This window comes from Trichosurus vulpecula, chromosome 3 (genome assembly GCF_011100635.1).
Source record: "Trichosurus vulpecula isolate mTriVul1 chromosome 3, mTriVul1.pri, whole genome shotgun sequence".
Classification (NCBI taxonomy): domain Eukaryota; kingdom Metazoa; phylum Chordata; class Mammalia; order Diprotodontia; family Phalangeridae; genus Trichosurus; species Trichosurus vulpecula.
In genome coordinates this window covers 145,647,920-145,663,583 of record NC_050575.1, presented here as the reverse complement: position 1 = coordinate 145,663,583, position 15,664 = coordinate 145,647,920, and the positions used below count along the sequence as shown (strand labels likewise).

Genomic DNA, 15,664 nt, shown 5'->3' with positions numbered 1-15,664 from the left:
AAACTATCTCCCTTTTTGCCCTTTTGGATGTCACGTACTTTAATTCTAAGTCAAAAGACAGGAAGCAAAATCATGCTTGTCTTTTTCAGATAGTACTGTTTCTTATCATTTTGCGCTCTTTTTGGCAGTTGGGGGAAGGTGAGGGCAGAAAGTGACCCACAGCTGCATAGCATTATCCAACTCAAAATACAAAATGTGGTTGCAGTCTTGAAGCCAGCACTAATAGCTCATTATTATGATTTGACAAAATGGTGATATAAAGTGCGAGGCAGGATTCAGATACTAATTGATCATCATTTCTTTGTATTGAGTTCTCAAAGTTATATTCAAGTGAAAAGAAACAAATCAGAACAAAATGGAAGTAATAAAAATTCCACCATTCTTTCTTCTAAAGGAGGAACCTTTTTTAAATAGCCTTTTTGACAAGGTAAAATTAAAGGGAAAGATCTTTTTTTTTTTTCTGAAACTGCTTTCTATGAATTCTACATAGGTGTCTTCAGCAAAAAAATAAGATTGTGTCTCTTTGAAAAGTTAAACATCTAGAATCTTAGAAGGGACTTCAGAGGTCATCTAAGCCTGTAAACAGATAATTAAAATTAAATTTCTTCTTAATTCTAGACTTTTAAACAACTATAACTGAGAAAACATCACTTTTTATTTATTATGCCTTTTCAACATTATTTATAGTTAATACAAATAACAATCCAGATAAAAATTTTGCTAGTGGTTGTTTAGTGATTATGTAACAGAGATTATAAATGTGATTATTTATTTGAATTTATTTACTATTCACATATTTTTGAGCCTGCTGTGTACATGGTACTCTGCCAGATAGTGATAGTGGGTATTTTTATTCAGTTATTTTTTTTTTCAGTTGTGTCCAACTCTTCCTGACTCCATTTGGGTTTTTCTTGGCAGATACTGGAATAGTTTGCCATTTCCTTCTCCAGCTCATTTTACAGATAAAGAAGCTGAGGTAAACAAGGTTAAGAGACTTGCCCAGGGTCACACAGCTAGTAAGTATCTGAAGCCAGATTTGAACTTAGGAAGATGAGTCCTTCTGACTCCATGCCTAGAACTCTATTCACCGTATCATTATAAGTCATTGGCCTTACCTTTAAGGAGCTTTCATTTGACAGATAGCTGTAAAAAAGGAGGAGGAATGGGGGTGCATTCCAGTAAGAAGAGGAAGAACTAACTTGAACAGAGGCACTAAGGTGGGAAAACACAGGCTATGTCCATATAACAAGCAATATGATTTGATTAGAGCATAGGATTCATACTAGGAAATAGGCTTTTTGGAACAATGTGAAAAAAACAAGCTCTGGACTTTGAATATGGAAGACCTGGATTTGAATCCTGCCTCTTAACATGTACAATAAGTCACTTCACCTTTATTTGAGTATCTGTTTCCTCATCTGTACAATGGAAAGAATATCTATAGTACCTTTCCATAGTTTTTGAGATTATCCAACTAGATAATGTATTTAAATTGCTTTGCAAGCCATAAAGCACTATATAAATGCCAACCTAGCATGATTGTTATTTCAGATGGCACATAGCTAGGAGAGATCGTTTACCCAGTGGATATTGCAAACAAAACAAAGTTCAAAAAGGTCTTGACAGATAAGAATGTTGGGTTGCATCTAATGAGATCAAATTTAATAGAGAAAAATATAAAGTCTTGTACTGTGGTTGAAAAAAAATTCAACTTTATCGTGTATGGGGGAGGGATGGCTGGACAACCTGAAAAAAGATGTTGGGGTTTTAGTCAACTGAAGCTTATGATTAATCAGTAATATGATGGCAGCCCAAAAAGCTATTACAATCTGAGTCTGCACGGTGTCTGGGACAGAGGAGGTACAGTCCTGCCGTTCTTTGTCCTGGTTAGTTCCCATCTGGAGTGCTGGGTTTAGGTCAAGGCGCTATATTTTAGGAAGAACATTGATAGGCTAGAGAGTGGAGAAGGGCAACTAGGGTGGTGATAAAGGATCTTAAGTTCATTTTTTTTCAGTTCATTTTCTATAAATATTTGTAGAAAGGACTAGGGATGTTTCTCCAGGAAGAGAAGATTGAGGGAGAACATGATAGTCGTATTCAAGAAGAAGGATTATATCTTTGTTCTTCCTAATCCCAGAGAGTAGAACAAGGAGCAATGAATGGAAGTTTCAGAGCCAAATTTATGTGTGGTATAAGGAAAAATATGTTGCTGGGAGTGTTATCCAAAAGTGAAATAAGCCATGTTGGGAAAGAGTCTGTTCCCCCTCACTAGAGGTCTTCAAGCAAAGGCTAGATGACCACTCATTGAGTATGCTATAAAGGTGATTTTTTTTTGTGCAGCATTTGGACAAGATGGCCTCTGAGTCTATCTCTGAACTTCCCAGTACCTTGAACATCAAGCTAAGGATTTGGGACTTTATTTAGACAGTGAGGAGCTATTGAAAGTTTACCAATAGTGGTGAAATGACCAGAGCTATTCATTCCAATGATTAATCTAGCAGCAAAGTATAGAGTTGATTGAAGGGGAGAGATGAAAAAGGATTATAAAGTCGTTTAAAGTAGTAGGTCACCCATTTCATTCTCCTCATGAGACTTGCAATGGTGCAGGCATGAAATCATAAAGATCTCAAGTAAGGATGATAGGAAATATATTCAGAGGTACACAAGGGAGGTAAAATGTTCAGGACTTGGCAATTGGTTGGCTATATAAGAATATTTTTCTTATTAAATAGTACTTTGAAAACCTTATTTAATCAAACTGTAGTCATGGGAATTTGGGATATAAGCACTCCTATAAGTTTACTAAATACCAAAAAGCACCCCATCTCCTCCCGTAAACTTGAGCAAGTCTTGTGTTTACCTATGAAGCACACATTCCTTAGTTGCTTATTCAAAATATTTGTGAGAAATTCCAATCCCATTCCAGAACTATTAATTGACCTTCACACATTTTTCACTTTTCTTACCATGAATATAAACAGAAACTCTTTGGTGTGTATGACTTTTTTATGTCACCCAAGGGGCTGACAAATATATGTTGATAGCTGTCCAGTCAGAATGCCACAATACCTCGGTATGCTACTGATCTGCTATCCTTGCTGAATGAGACATTCTAAGTAAGTGGCTTTTCCAGTTCATTGAAGTTGATTTCTTAAGGTGCCAAAAATAGTTACATTTTTCTTAATGATTTGAAAATATTTTTATAGTTTGTGGCCCTTTCCTGCCTTTTTAAACAGAGGCTACTAAATGTAACGTAGCCTCTTTTTGATTACTCAGGCCTATGATTGTACAGTCTTGTGCGCTGCATTTCTTTCTTAGTTTTCTGTCTCCCCCCTCATTCTTAGGCCATTAGCTGTCTCTTCCCATTGCTGTCATCATACTTATCTCTAACAACTGCTCCCTGTTTCAACAATCCGGCTAGCAGCTTCTGTGGGGGTGTAAGATCCACCCACAGTCAGCACCCAGAAAGCTACCGGCATGCTGGGAAAGCACAGGTTCTTTTGATCTGCTTTAATAAGGAAAACAAGGTTAAAGGGGTTGACAAGTTTACTTTAATCCAGCATACAGACAGCATTCACTTAGTTCAGGGGAAAAATCCAGCACCCTGAACTTCAGAATAAAATGCAAAAAAATTACAAACATCAACAGACAGACCCAATACAGATTCATAGTTACCAACATCTAGGTTCAGCCCGGGAGCTCAGAACAAGGGCTGGCCCAGAGTCATGTGCCACCACTGCTGTAAGGAGGAGCTCCAAAGAACAAACAGCTAACCCCTGGTTTTTATATCTTTTTCAGCATCAGGGGTGAGTCACACATGCGACTCACCCACGTGACCTAGAATCGTCACAGAGAGGTGGACTTAAACCCACGTGGTCAAAAAGCCTGTGCTCTCCCAGACTTGTAAACTACGCCCTCCCTGGAGTTAGCCCCACCTTGGGCTCCACTTTAGTTGCCAGTCCACACCCACTAAGATTCCACACCTAATAGGGGTTTGGGCCTGGGGCTTAGCACCTAGTAAGGCTCAATGAATTACTCAAAGAGAACAAAAGCCAAACTATTCAAGGGCACTTGTTGAACTAAGTGCTAAGGAGCCCATTTTTGGTTACCAACACACTCCCCTGCATTTTGTAGTTTATCACTTCTGTTCTTGTGTAGCCTGCAAAACGGATAAGAGTTTGTTGTCGTATGTTAAATAAGATGTAATAAGACTTATCCTCCACCAGCCCTGAGAGGAAGCTGTCCAGGGTTTTTGAAGGCTGTGCCAAGAGAACAAGATATACCATAGAAAGACTAAAGGTATGGACCCTGTGGCAGACAGAAGTTTGTTGTCTGACACTAATAGATTTACAAGTAATTTTGTCCAGTACCCTCATTTTGCAGATGAAGAAATTGGGACCCAGAGAGGGATATAAATTGCCTCAAATCCCACAGTTAGTAGCAGAATGAGAATTCAAACCCAACTCCAATCTGCATCCAAATTGAGCACTCTCATTGGTCTAGCTAAATTTAAAAAAGATATGTCCTTGTCTACTAAGGCAAAGAGTGAACAGATACTGATGAAGTCTTAGATCTTGAAATGTTAAAGTTCAGCACAACCTAAGGACCTAGCTTTTACTGCAAGAGCAGAGTCATTACTGAGAGCCTGGATAATTGGGGTCCATATTCCACTATGAACAAGAGTATTAAGGCACTTTCTCTGTATTCATTCATTCATTCATCGGAAATTTGGTAAGGTAAGGCCCTGTATTTTGGTGCTAAGGAAGACAAACCTAAATAAGTTGTACTCTGCCTTCTAGGAGCTTAAAATCAAGCAAAGGTGAAGACATTTGCGTATACTCTTGAACACAAAATGTAAGTGTAAAAGATAAAGTGTTTTGAACCCTCATTCTTAAAAAAGGATCCATATGGTTTGCCAGAATGCAGGGGAGGGTGGATAGGGAAGGGAGGGAGAAAGGGCAGCCATGACACAGAAAAAATTAAGATTCCCTGATCCGTACTAACTCCATTTTAAAAATGAGCAAGCTGAGGCCCAGAAAGGTTAAAATGAGGCCTAAGTTCACTCAAAAGTAGTACATAGAAGAAGCTGGCTTTTAGGCTAGGCGTGCTAATTCCAAATCCCATGCTCCTCTACCATACCAAATTGTTAACTCAGAGGCAAAGATTTGGTTTCATTTGTATTCTATAGTTTTATGGCTGGCAGTATGATGTAATAGAAAGAGAGCACAAGATTTGGAGTCAGAAGGCCTGTATATTATTTCCATCACTGCTATTTACTGCCTGAGTGACTTTGGACAAGTCGGTTAACTTATTACTTCAGTTTCCTCATTGGTCAAAATTGGACAAGGGGATTGGGGGTGAGGAGGTCCATGTTCAGCAAGATAATCTCTGAGGGCCCCTTCGAGCTCTTAAAGTTCTTCCTACTAAAGCTTTTGTGTTCTCAGAATCATTTTAAACTCCAAGTTTTATCTTAAAGACAGTGGTTTCTGTGGTTGTTTTTCAGAATTTCAAAAGTGTTCCTAGATAACACTGCTAATAGTATTTCAGTAGCTGATTAGTAGTTCTTCATGCCTCAAACTGACTTCTTCCTCTACCCCTCTATAGCAGATTTAAGGTGATGCCATTTTCTGTGGCAGTATTCCCAACTATACTTTTCCTGAATGCTAGACAGGACCCTGCTGTGTCAAGTAAGCCAAGAAGCAATTTAGTAGCCTTCCAGTTTTATCATGGTCCTTGAAACATTGTCTCATTAGAGGATAGAACATAACTTTCTCCCTCCTTTTAAAAGAAACTAGTAACAAACTGCTATATTCAGGATTTACCTTGTAATTGAAGAGAGTTAAATTCTTCCTTTTGCTGTAGTTGATATTCAGTACATAAATTACCACTGAACATATATAGATAGATAGATAGATAGATATAGTGTGTAATTAGTGCCTCTTTGTTTCTTATAAATAATTAGTTGTAATGATGAGGGCACTGATTGGCCTAACCAGCAGAATTCTGATATTTCTTAGACTATTCAGGCAAAGTATGCAGTATGTTCTCAGTCCTCAGCTCTGTTGTTCAGTGCTATGAGAATAGAGAAATATAACATGGTCCCCTGCTTTCAAGGAGTTTGAAATCCAGTAAAAGAAATAAAACAGTACACAGGCATAGTACAAAACAGGCTCTTAGTACCGAAACAATATGAACAATGTGTATGAATGTTCAGAGGATCAAAGAGATCACTTCTCACTAGTGTGTTCATGGAAGACTTGACATCATAGATGGAAGGAATAGCTGGAAGGAATCTTACAATTCAATCTAATTCAGGCTCGTTATTTTACATATGAGAAAACAGTGGTCTAAAGAAAAATCTAATTGATTTTTCTGAGGTAACTCATAAAGTGGCAAAGCCAGGATTTTTGTATTCATTCTTTCTTCTGACTCCTGTGGAAGACATGCTGGGTCTTAGTGGACTTAAGGGCAGGCACTGTCTAACTCATCTCTGTATCTCCACACAGGGATTTGCATGTCAGGTTAGAGCTGAGGACAAGACCTGATTTCATTGGTACAGAGAACTGCTAGGTGAGGATACTCCCTTCCCTACAAAGGCAGACCTACACTTTCTCAGCAGCTTCTAGTCTTAGAAATTGCCTGTGTCACTAAGAGGTTAAGTGATTTGTCCAGGGTCACACAGCCAGGATATGTGAGAAATAGGACTTGAATGCAGCTTGCATTGCCATGCTGAATTTCCTTCACAGTGCTTTGCACATAGTAGGAGTTTTTAAAATATTTGTGGAATTAGTATATTTCATTATGTAGAAATGGACAGATAAAGAAGGTCCAGATTTCAGGAATTGTATTAGCAAAGGCACAGAAACAAAGAAGTATGAGATAGGGGAGAAGAGAGACAGGGTTTGACCATGAAGAATAAGTTATAGTTGGAACATTGAGGATTTGAAGGCAAATAACATGAGAAAAGGTTAGAATTCTGGGCCTGCAGTGCCAACATATGAGTTTAGAGTCCAGGGGTGGGGAACCTGCATCCTTGAGGCTGCATGTGACCTTCTAGGTCCTCAGGTTCGGCCTTTTGACTGAGTCCAAGTTTTACAGAACAAATCCACTTATTAAGGGGATTTGTTCTGTGAAGTTTGGATTCAGTCAAAAGGGCTGCACTTGAGGACCTAGAGAGCCACATGTGGCCTCAAAGCCACAGGTTCCCCACCCCTAGTTTAGACTTCATTAAGCAGTGGCGAACTATTGAAAGTTTTTGGTAAGGGGTGCAACATGATGAACTTTAGGAAGATTAATTAGTTTGTGCAGGATGAATTGACAAGTGGACAAAGTAGAGGCAGGAAGATGAGGTTGGGAAGCTTTTACACAAGTGAGAAATAATGAGACTGAACTAGAATATTGGAAGTGGGAATGGAAAGGAGAAGACACATACAAAAGAGATTCTGGAAGTGGGATTGGCAGGTTTCCAGCCAGTGGGCTGTGGACTCTAGGGGTAGCCAAAGAGCTATGACAGTGACATATGTGGTTCTAACTCATTCTCAACATTTTTCTCTACTTTTCTCCTCTCTTTTCTTTCAGTTTTCCTTATCTCATATTGTGTTTGTTTTTTAAATAGGGTTTTTGTTTTGTTTTTAATAAAATATGTATTGTGAATGCAACTATCACCATGGAAGGATCTGACCAAGTTTAATAGAAGGTAAAGGAGGAGGAGTAGTCAAAATAGAACAAGATTTTGAGCCTCAGTGGTTAGGAGGATAGTGCTAATATTAACAGAAATAGAGAAGTTCAAGGGAACACTTTTAGGGTGAAGATGATAAATTTAATCATTGAAGTTGAGGTCATAGTTGAACACTAAGGTGGAAATACCTAGAAATATTAGTCTGTAGCCTAAGACAGAAATCAATATTGGAAATAGATTTAGGAATGAAAACTGAAATTATATGAGTGAGATTATCAAAGGAGAGAAATGTTCTCCCTTGAATATATCAAGGCATAGGTGGATTTTTGTTTTGTTTTCATTTTAGCAAGTATATTATATTTAGAAAGTATGAATGGGTATTTAAAAGTAAATTATTAAGACGATGCCTTGGACTGTCAGGAGCACTAGCATCTATAACAGGACAGGAATGAGATGTAAGTAATCCTTCAGATGAAAATACATTAAATGACAAACTGTGTACTCATGTCATAATAAAGATACAACTATATTTTGCTTTCACAAGCAAGCATGAAGTGATTTCTGAGTAATCAATAATACATTTTTCTCTAGAAGAAAAGGGTTAAACCAAGCATTGGTTCCCATCCAGGAGACCATGGAGTCCAGAGGTAGCTACAGTTATGACAGGGGTGTATATGTGTCTAACTCATTCTGAACCTTTTTCTGTTTTCCTCTTCTCTTGTCTTTCAATAAAACATGTATTGTGAATACAAACTACCATCATGGAAGGGTCTGCAACTTTTTTATGTTAAAAGGAGTTTTTATACTTATAGATTGGTACTTCATACAGACTTTAAACCACTGATTTAAAGTAATTAGAATTAGGTTGTGTGTTGGGGCAGGAAGCAGGAAGGTTTGAGTTCATGCTTCATATCCAGGTTGACTATGTAAAAGTTGAACTCAAGTACCAGAAGAGAATGACATGTGTAAGTTTAGCAGAAGATTAGCAGAGTCCTTTCCTTCCTCCTTTGGTAGTATGGGGGGCAAGGTAGAGAAGGGAGAGATGTCACTTTAATATCTTCACATATAATATAAGAACTAGAAAAGTAGAAGAGCCCCAGGCTTTTGGAATTCCATGAATGACTTTGTGTTGCATCCAGCCTTGACTGATGTTGTTACTCTCCTTCAAAGGGTAGGAGATGTATAGCAATGAGGACTTGAAAAATACATTCATTGCTCTTAATTTTTTGCCTCATGGGAGCAATTTTCTTTCTAATTATTTTGGCAAAACACTGACATACTGGACCATTGACTAAGACTTAGACATAATCGTTATTATAATGAATTTTGTATTACTATTTTTGTTGTGTTCAGATCTGCCCTATTTTACAACATCAAGTGTTTTATGTCATAACTTTAAGCCATTTTAAAAGTACTTTACTGAGACAAATTTCACTTGTTTCTTTATAGTCATGGTCTGAACAAGTTCTTTTCCTGTCGAGGGATTGCAATAGCTGTTGAATACTTTTGGAAACTTGGCAACAGAAACATTACAGTATTCGTCCCTCAGTGGAGAACAAGGCGTGATCCTAACATCACAGGTGAGGCAACCAGTGGATTTTTTCTAGGCTTCTAACTAGAAAGTGTTGGTTCCTATATTTAGCATTTATTGCTTGGGCTAAAGTCCTATGCCAACAGGTATTTCTTCAACAGCCTTCCTTCCTTACTTCCTCACTCCCTCTCTCCCTCTCTCCCTCAGTACTTATGTTGCTCTTGATACTTTTTGAAGCTCCTGTATACCTCCAACTTCTGAAATTATGTCGCTGAAAAGTTTAAACCTATAAATCTGGGACTTTGCAAGAATTCAGGTGAAGAGATTATGTTATATAGGAAAAGCTGTCTATTGAGTTGATTTTTCTTCATGACTGGGGAAAGTTTTTAATAATGGTGTGACATTGTTTGAATGAGATATGCCCTCTGAGTGTTTGACTTTTAAAGTGATCATCTGCTTTATGGGCTTACTATAAAATGTTTTGTTCACTTGTTAGCACATTACAGCTAAAAGCCACAAAAACAGAATGTTTGAATTTGAGTAATTATTGCCTGAGTAAATTTAAGGCTATCTCTTTAAGGAGGACACATAAGAAATGGGTGGGGAGGCTCCATAAATAATTCCTGAGATGTAACTCAAACGTCCTTGACCATATGCAAACATAGTAGAGGAAATCAAGAATTGAACAAGAAGTGAAATTTAGCAGGAAATGAAACTTGGTCATTAGTACAAACTGGTTTCCAGAAAGGATGAGTCAGCATTTGGTGAAATTACCAGTTGAGATGTAAAGAAAGAAATGAAATTAAGAACACACACTTCCTAAAGCCCTGCAAATTTAGGAATTTTTTGAGGAGTTGTTTTCCTTAAACATGATCTTTCAGTTTTATTGTCTATAGGTCCCTTAGGGGATGTAGCAATCTTTATATATTGTACTTTCAGAATCATAAAATACTTCACTGGGCTCTTCCACTTTGAGCAGCTTCTAGTACAAGAGTGGGGAACCTCTGGCTCTGAGGTTCCTTTCTTCCTGCCAAAGGCATGAAACTTCCCTAACCACCCTGTCCAGTAGCTATACCTTCATTCATTCTCATTGGCTCACTGGTCAGGGTGGGAACGTTGGAATATTCCTTGTTCCCCAGTGCCACATCCAGGTTTCTCCCCCTTCCTCCATCACTCAGTAACTTCTCCCTGTGAGGTTCATGCTGTTCTTATCTACCATCCAGTGAAAATGTTGGTACCTATTTGCTACAGACCCCCAGGTGACTCCCCTTCCTTCCTCAATGAGTTCAGTACATGGGTTACAATATTTTTCTCCTCAGTTCCTGCTCTCATACTTTGGGACTTCAACATACACATTAACTCTCCCTCAAACACCCTACCCACTCAGTTCCTAAAACCTACTCCCCATGACCCATTCCTCTCCACCCCACCTCTAGCCACACACAGCTGGAACTTGCCATTGCCCACAAATATACCCCCCTCCAAGTTCAAGAATTCTGAAATCCCCTTATCTAACCATAATTACTGGCTTTTCGCCTCTCTCTGCTAAACCACACTCTTCCTCTACACTGTGATCTCCATTCCTTTTGAAGGTCCCAGTTCTTCAGTTCTCTCCCAGACTATCTCCCCTGCACTGATCACACCCTTCTCGTTTTCCCATCTTGACTTCTTGGTGAACCAGTACACTTCTGTGCTATCCTGCTGTCTTGAATCCCTCGCCCCATTATGTTTTCTCCAGTTATACTCTGCCAGCTTCAGCCTTGGCTCACTCCCACCATTCACTGCCTTTGCTCCTACATGTGTGCTAATGAATGGAGGTGGAGAAAATCACCCAACTGTTCAGACGGAATCCACTACAGATTTATGTTACACGATCTCAGCTGGGCCCTCACTGCTACTGGTCATCTACACTCTACACCTCCCTTATCAACTCACTATCTCAGTCTCTTCAGCAGCTCTTCCAAAACTTTATCCCTCCTCAAATCTTCCGTGACTTCCCCCTTGCCCTACCCTCTGTGCTGAGAACCTTGCCTCGTATTTCACTGAAAAAATTGAGACCATTCTCAGTGAGCTCCCTCTTTTCTCCTCTTCATCTCATGTCACTCTTAGGTCTTCTGCGGCTATATCCTCCTTCCTGTCTGTGTCATATGATGAGATGGCCTTATTCTTACCAAGACCAAACCCCTCTACCTACTTGAGCAAACTCATTCAGGCCTGTCTCCTCCAATAATTTGTTCGCTCTATCATCCCCCCTCTCATTTATTTTCAATTTCTTCCTGTCTACTTGCTCATTCCCTACTTCCTGCAAACATTCCCATGACTTCCCCCATCCTGAAAAAACCCTCATTTGATCCTTCCATCCCCACTGTCATCCCTAATATCTGCCCTTTGTGGCTAAACCTTGAAAAAGCCACCTATAATAGGTGCTGCCAGTTTTTCTCCTCTCACTCTTCTTAACCCCTTGCAGTATGGTTTCCTACCTCATCATTATGCCCAAACTATTCTTTCCAAAATTACCAATGATCTCTTAGTTCTTAGTTGTCAGATCCAGGGGGCTTTTCTCAAGCCTCGTTTTCCTTGAGCTGTCTTCAGCCTTTGATGCTGTTAATCATTCCTTCTTGATACTCTCATCTCTCTAAAAGGTTTTTGTATCACCAGTCTCTCCTGGTTCTCATCCTATCTGACCACTCTGCTGGTTCCCTATCCAGATCATGCCTTCTAACTGAAGGTGTCCCGCAAGGGTTTTATCCTGGGCTCTCTTCTCCTCTATACTACTTGGTGACCTCATCATCTCCTATGGATTTAATTACCATTTTATGCTGATGATTCTGAAATCTGCCTCAGTAGCTCTGCTGACCTCTATTCTTGAATCTCCAACTACCTTTCAGACAACTCAACCTGGATGTCCAGTAGACATCTTAAACTCAACATGTCCAAAACAGAACTCATTATTTTTTCTCCCTAACATTATTCCCCCACTCTTCTTCTCTCCTCCCCCCCCCCCCGCCCCCAGCACACTTTCCCTGTTACTATAGAGGGCAATACCGTCCTCCGGGTCCCTTGGGCTCACAACCTAAGTATCATCTTTGACTCCTTGCTCTCTCTTACCCCTCAAGATCCAGTCTGTTACCAAGGCCTGTCAATTTCACCTTTGCAATGTCTCTTGAATAAACCCTCTTCTGTCCTCTGACACTACCACCACTGGTACAAGCCCTTATCACCTCGTGCTTAGACTATTGCAACAGTCTGCTGTTGGCTCTGCGTGTCTCAAGTCTTTCCCTATTCCAGTCCATCCTCCAGTTAGCCACCAAAGTGGTTTTCCTAAAATGCATATCTGACCATCATCCCTCTACTCAGTAAACTCCAGTGGCTCCCTATCGCTTCCCGGAATAATTGCAAGATGTCCTATTTGGCATTCAAAGCCCTTCATAATCTAGCCCCCTCCTAACTTTCCAGTCTTCTTACATCTTCTTTCCAACTCATACTTCATAATCCAGCAACGCTGGCTTCATAGCTGTTCCATGAGCAAGTCATACCAGCTCTCAACAATGGCATTTTCTCTGACCAGCCCCCATACCTGAAACACTCTTGTCTTCTCTGCTCTGAATACGGACCTCCCTGGCTTCCTTTAAAGGTCTCAACTAAAACCCTCCTTTCAACAGAAAGGAAGCCTTCCCCAACCCCTTTTAATACTAGTGCTTTCCCTCTTTTGGTTATTTCCTATTTATCCTACATATGGCTTGCTTTGTATATATTTGTTTGCATGTTGTCTCCCCATTAGATTGTAAGTTCAACTCTTTTTGTACGCACAGTGCTTGGCACATAGTAGTCACTTAATAAATATTTATCAGTTGATTGAAAGGCAAGTTTTTAAAATTTCAAGTGTAGATTCATAGATTGTTAGAACTAGATGGAGCTTTAAAAACAATATAGTCAAACTCTTCATTTTACAGATCGGGTAGCTGAGGCTCAAAGAGAAGAAGTAACTTTCCCAACATTTCATTAGGAGCAGAGCTCTGATTAGAAGCCTTTTCTCCTGGCTCCTATCCCGTTGTTCTTTGCTATCATGCTGGCTCGCATCTCTCAGGCTTGTCTCCTATCCCAATAACCATTAAGGTCAACAAGTACAATTGTATAGAATCAAAAATACTTGGGGGCCTAGAAAACAATCCCTTTCAGTTATGTGCCTAACTCACTCTCAGCCTCTTTCTGTGATTTTTCCTATTTTTCAATTCCCTTACCTGCTACATGTTTTTTTTCTTTTTTCCTCTGTATATTAACTGACTATAATGTGGAACTGAAGTATTTTCTTATTATACTTTTTTTTTTTAGTTCAAATCATTATTTATTTATTTAATATTTTTAGTTTTTGGCATTAATTTTCACAAGAGTTCGGATTACAAATTTTCTCCCCATTTCTACCCCCCCCCCACTTCAAGATGGCATATATTCTGATTGCCCCATTCCCCAGTCAGCCCTCCCTTCTGTCACCCCACTCCCCCCTATCACCACTCCCCCCATCGCCTTTTCCCTTACTTTCTTGTAGGGCAGCATGTTTATGCCCCATTGCCTGTATATCTTATTTGCTAGTTGCATGCAAAAACTTTTTTTTGAACATCTTCTTTTAAAATTTGAGTTCCAAATTCTCTCCTCTTTTCCCTCCCCACCCACCCTCCCTAAGAAGGCAAGCAATTCAACATAGGCCACACATGTATCCTTATGCAGAACCCTTCCACAATACTCATGTTGTGAAAGACTTAACTATTTTTTGCTCCTTCCCGTCCTATCCCCGTTTATCCAGTTTTCTCCCTTGACCCTGTCCCTTTTCAAAAGTGTTTGCTTTTGATTACCTTCTCCCCCTATCTGCCCTCCCTTCTATCATTCCCCCTTTTTGATCTCCTTCCTCCTTCCTTCCTGTGGGGTAAGATACCCAATTGAGTGTGTATGTTATTCCCTCCTCATGTCAAATTCGGTGAGAGCAAGATTCACTCATTCCCCCTCACCTGCCCCCTCTTCCCTCCCAACAGAACTGCTATTTCTTGACACTTTTATGGGAGATAACTTATCCCATTCTATCTCTCCCTTTCTCCCTCTCTCAATATATTCCTCTCTCATCCCTTAATTTGATTTTATATTTTTAGATATCATCCCTTCATATTCAACCCACCCTGTGCCCTCTGTCTATACATATATATATAGAGAGAGATATAGATATAGATATTTTCCCTTCAGCTACCTTAATACTGAGGTCTCATGAATTATACACATCATCTTTCCATGTAGGGAGGTAAACAAAACAGTTCAACTTTAGTAAGTCCCTTGCAATTTCTTTTTCTTGATTACCTTTTCATGCTTCTCTTGATTCTTGTGTTTGAAAGTCAGATTTTCTATTCCAGCTCTGGTCTTTTCACTGAGAAAGTTTGAAAGTCCTCTATTTTATTGAAAGTCCATATTTTGCCTTGGAGCATGATACTCAGTTTTGCTGGATAGGTGATTCTTGGTTTTAATCCTAGCTCCATTGACTTCCAGAATATCATATTCCAAGCCCTTAGATCCCTTAATGTAGAAGCTGCTAGATCTTGTGTTCTCCTGATTGTGTTTCCACAATACTCAAATTTTTTTTCTGGCTGCTTGCAGTATTTTCTCCTTGATCTGGGAGCTCTGGAATTTGGCAACAATGTTCCTAGGAGTTTTCTTTTTGGGATCTTTTTCAGGAGGCAATCAGTGGATTCTTTCAATTTCTATTTTGCCCTGTAGCTCTAGAATATCAGGGCAATTCTCCTTGATAATTTCTTGAAAGATGATATCTAGACTCTTTTTTTGATCATGGCTTTCAGGTAGTCCAATAATTTTTAAATTACCTCTCCTGGATCTATTTTCCAGGTCAGTGGTTTTTCCAATGAGATATTTCACATTGTCTTCTATTTTTTCATTCCTTTGGTTCTGTTTTATAATATCTTGATTTCTCATAAAGTCACTAGCTTCCCCTTGCTCCAGTCTAATTTTTAAGGTAGTATTTTCTTCAGTGGTCTTTTGGACCTCCTTTTCCATTTGGCTAATTCTGCCTTTCAAGGCATTCTTCTCCTCATTGGCTTTTTGGAGCTCTTTTGCCATTTGAGTTAGTCTATTTTTTAAGGTGTTGTTTTCTTCAGTATTTTTTTGGGTCTCCTTTAGCAAGTCATTGACTTATTTTTCATGGTTTTCTTGCACCATTCTCATTTCTCTTCCCAATTTTTCCTCTCCTTCTCCAAATCCTTTTTGAGCTCTTCCATGGCCTGAGACCAGTTTAGGTTTTTCTTGGAGGCTTTTGATGTAGGCTCTTTGACTTTGTTGACTTCTTCTGGCTGTATGTTTTGGTCTTTTTTGTCACCAAAGAAAGATTCCAAAGTCTGAGTCTGAATCTGAGTCCATTTTCACTGCCTGGCCATGTTCCCAGCCAACTATTTGACCCTTGA

The 15,664-nt window shown here is 39.3% G+C and overlaps 1 protein-coding gene across 1 annotated transcript in view; it reads left to right on the top strand.

Annotated features, from left to right (window-relative positions):
* Positions 1–15,664, top strand: part of N4BP1 (NEDD4 binding protein 1) — a 71,270-nt gene that overhangs the window by 47,811 nt on the left and 7,795 nt on the right. Inside the window, exon 3 of the mRNA XM_036751248.1 lies at positions 9,128–9,258. Within this exon, the coding sequence (XP_036607143.1) occupies positions 9,128–9,258 (131 nt within the window). The remainder of the gene's footprint in view (positions 1–9,127; positions 9,259–15,664) is intronic.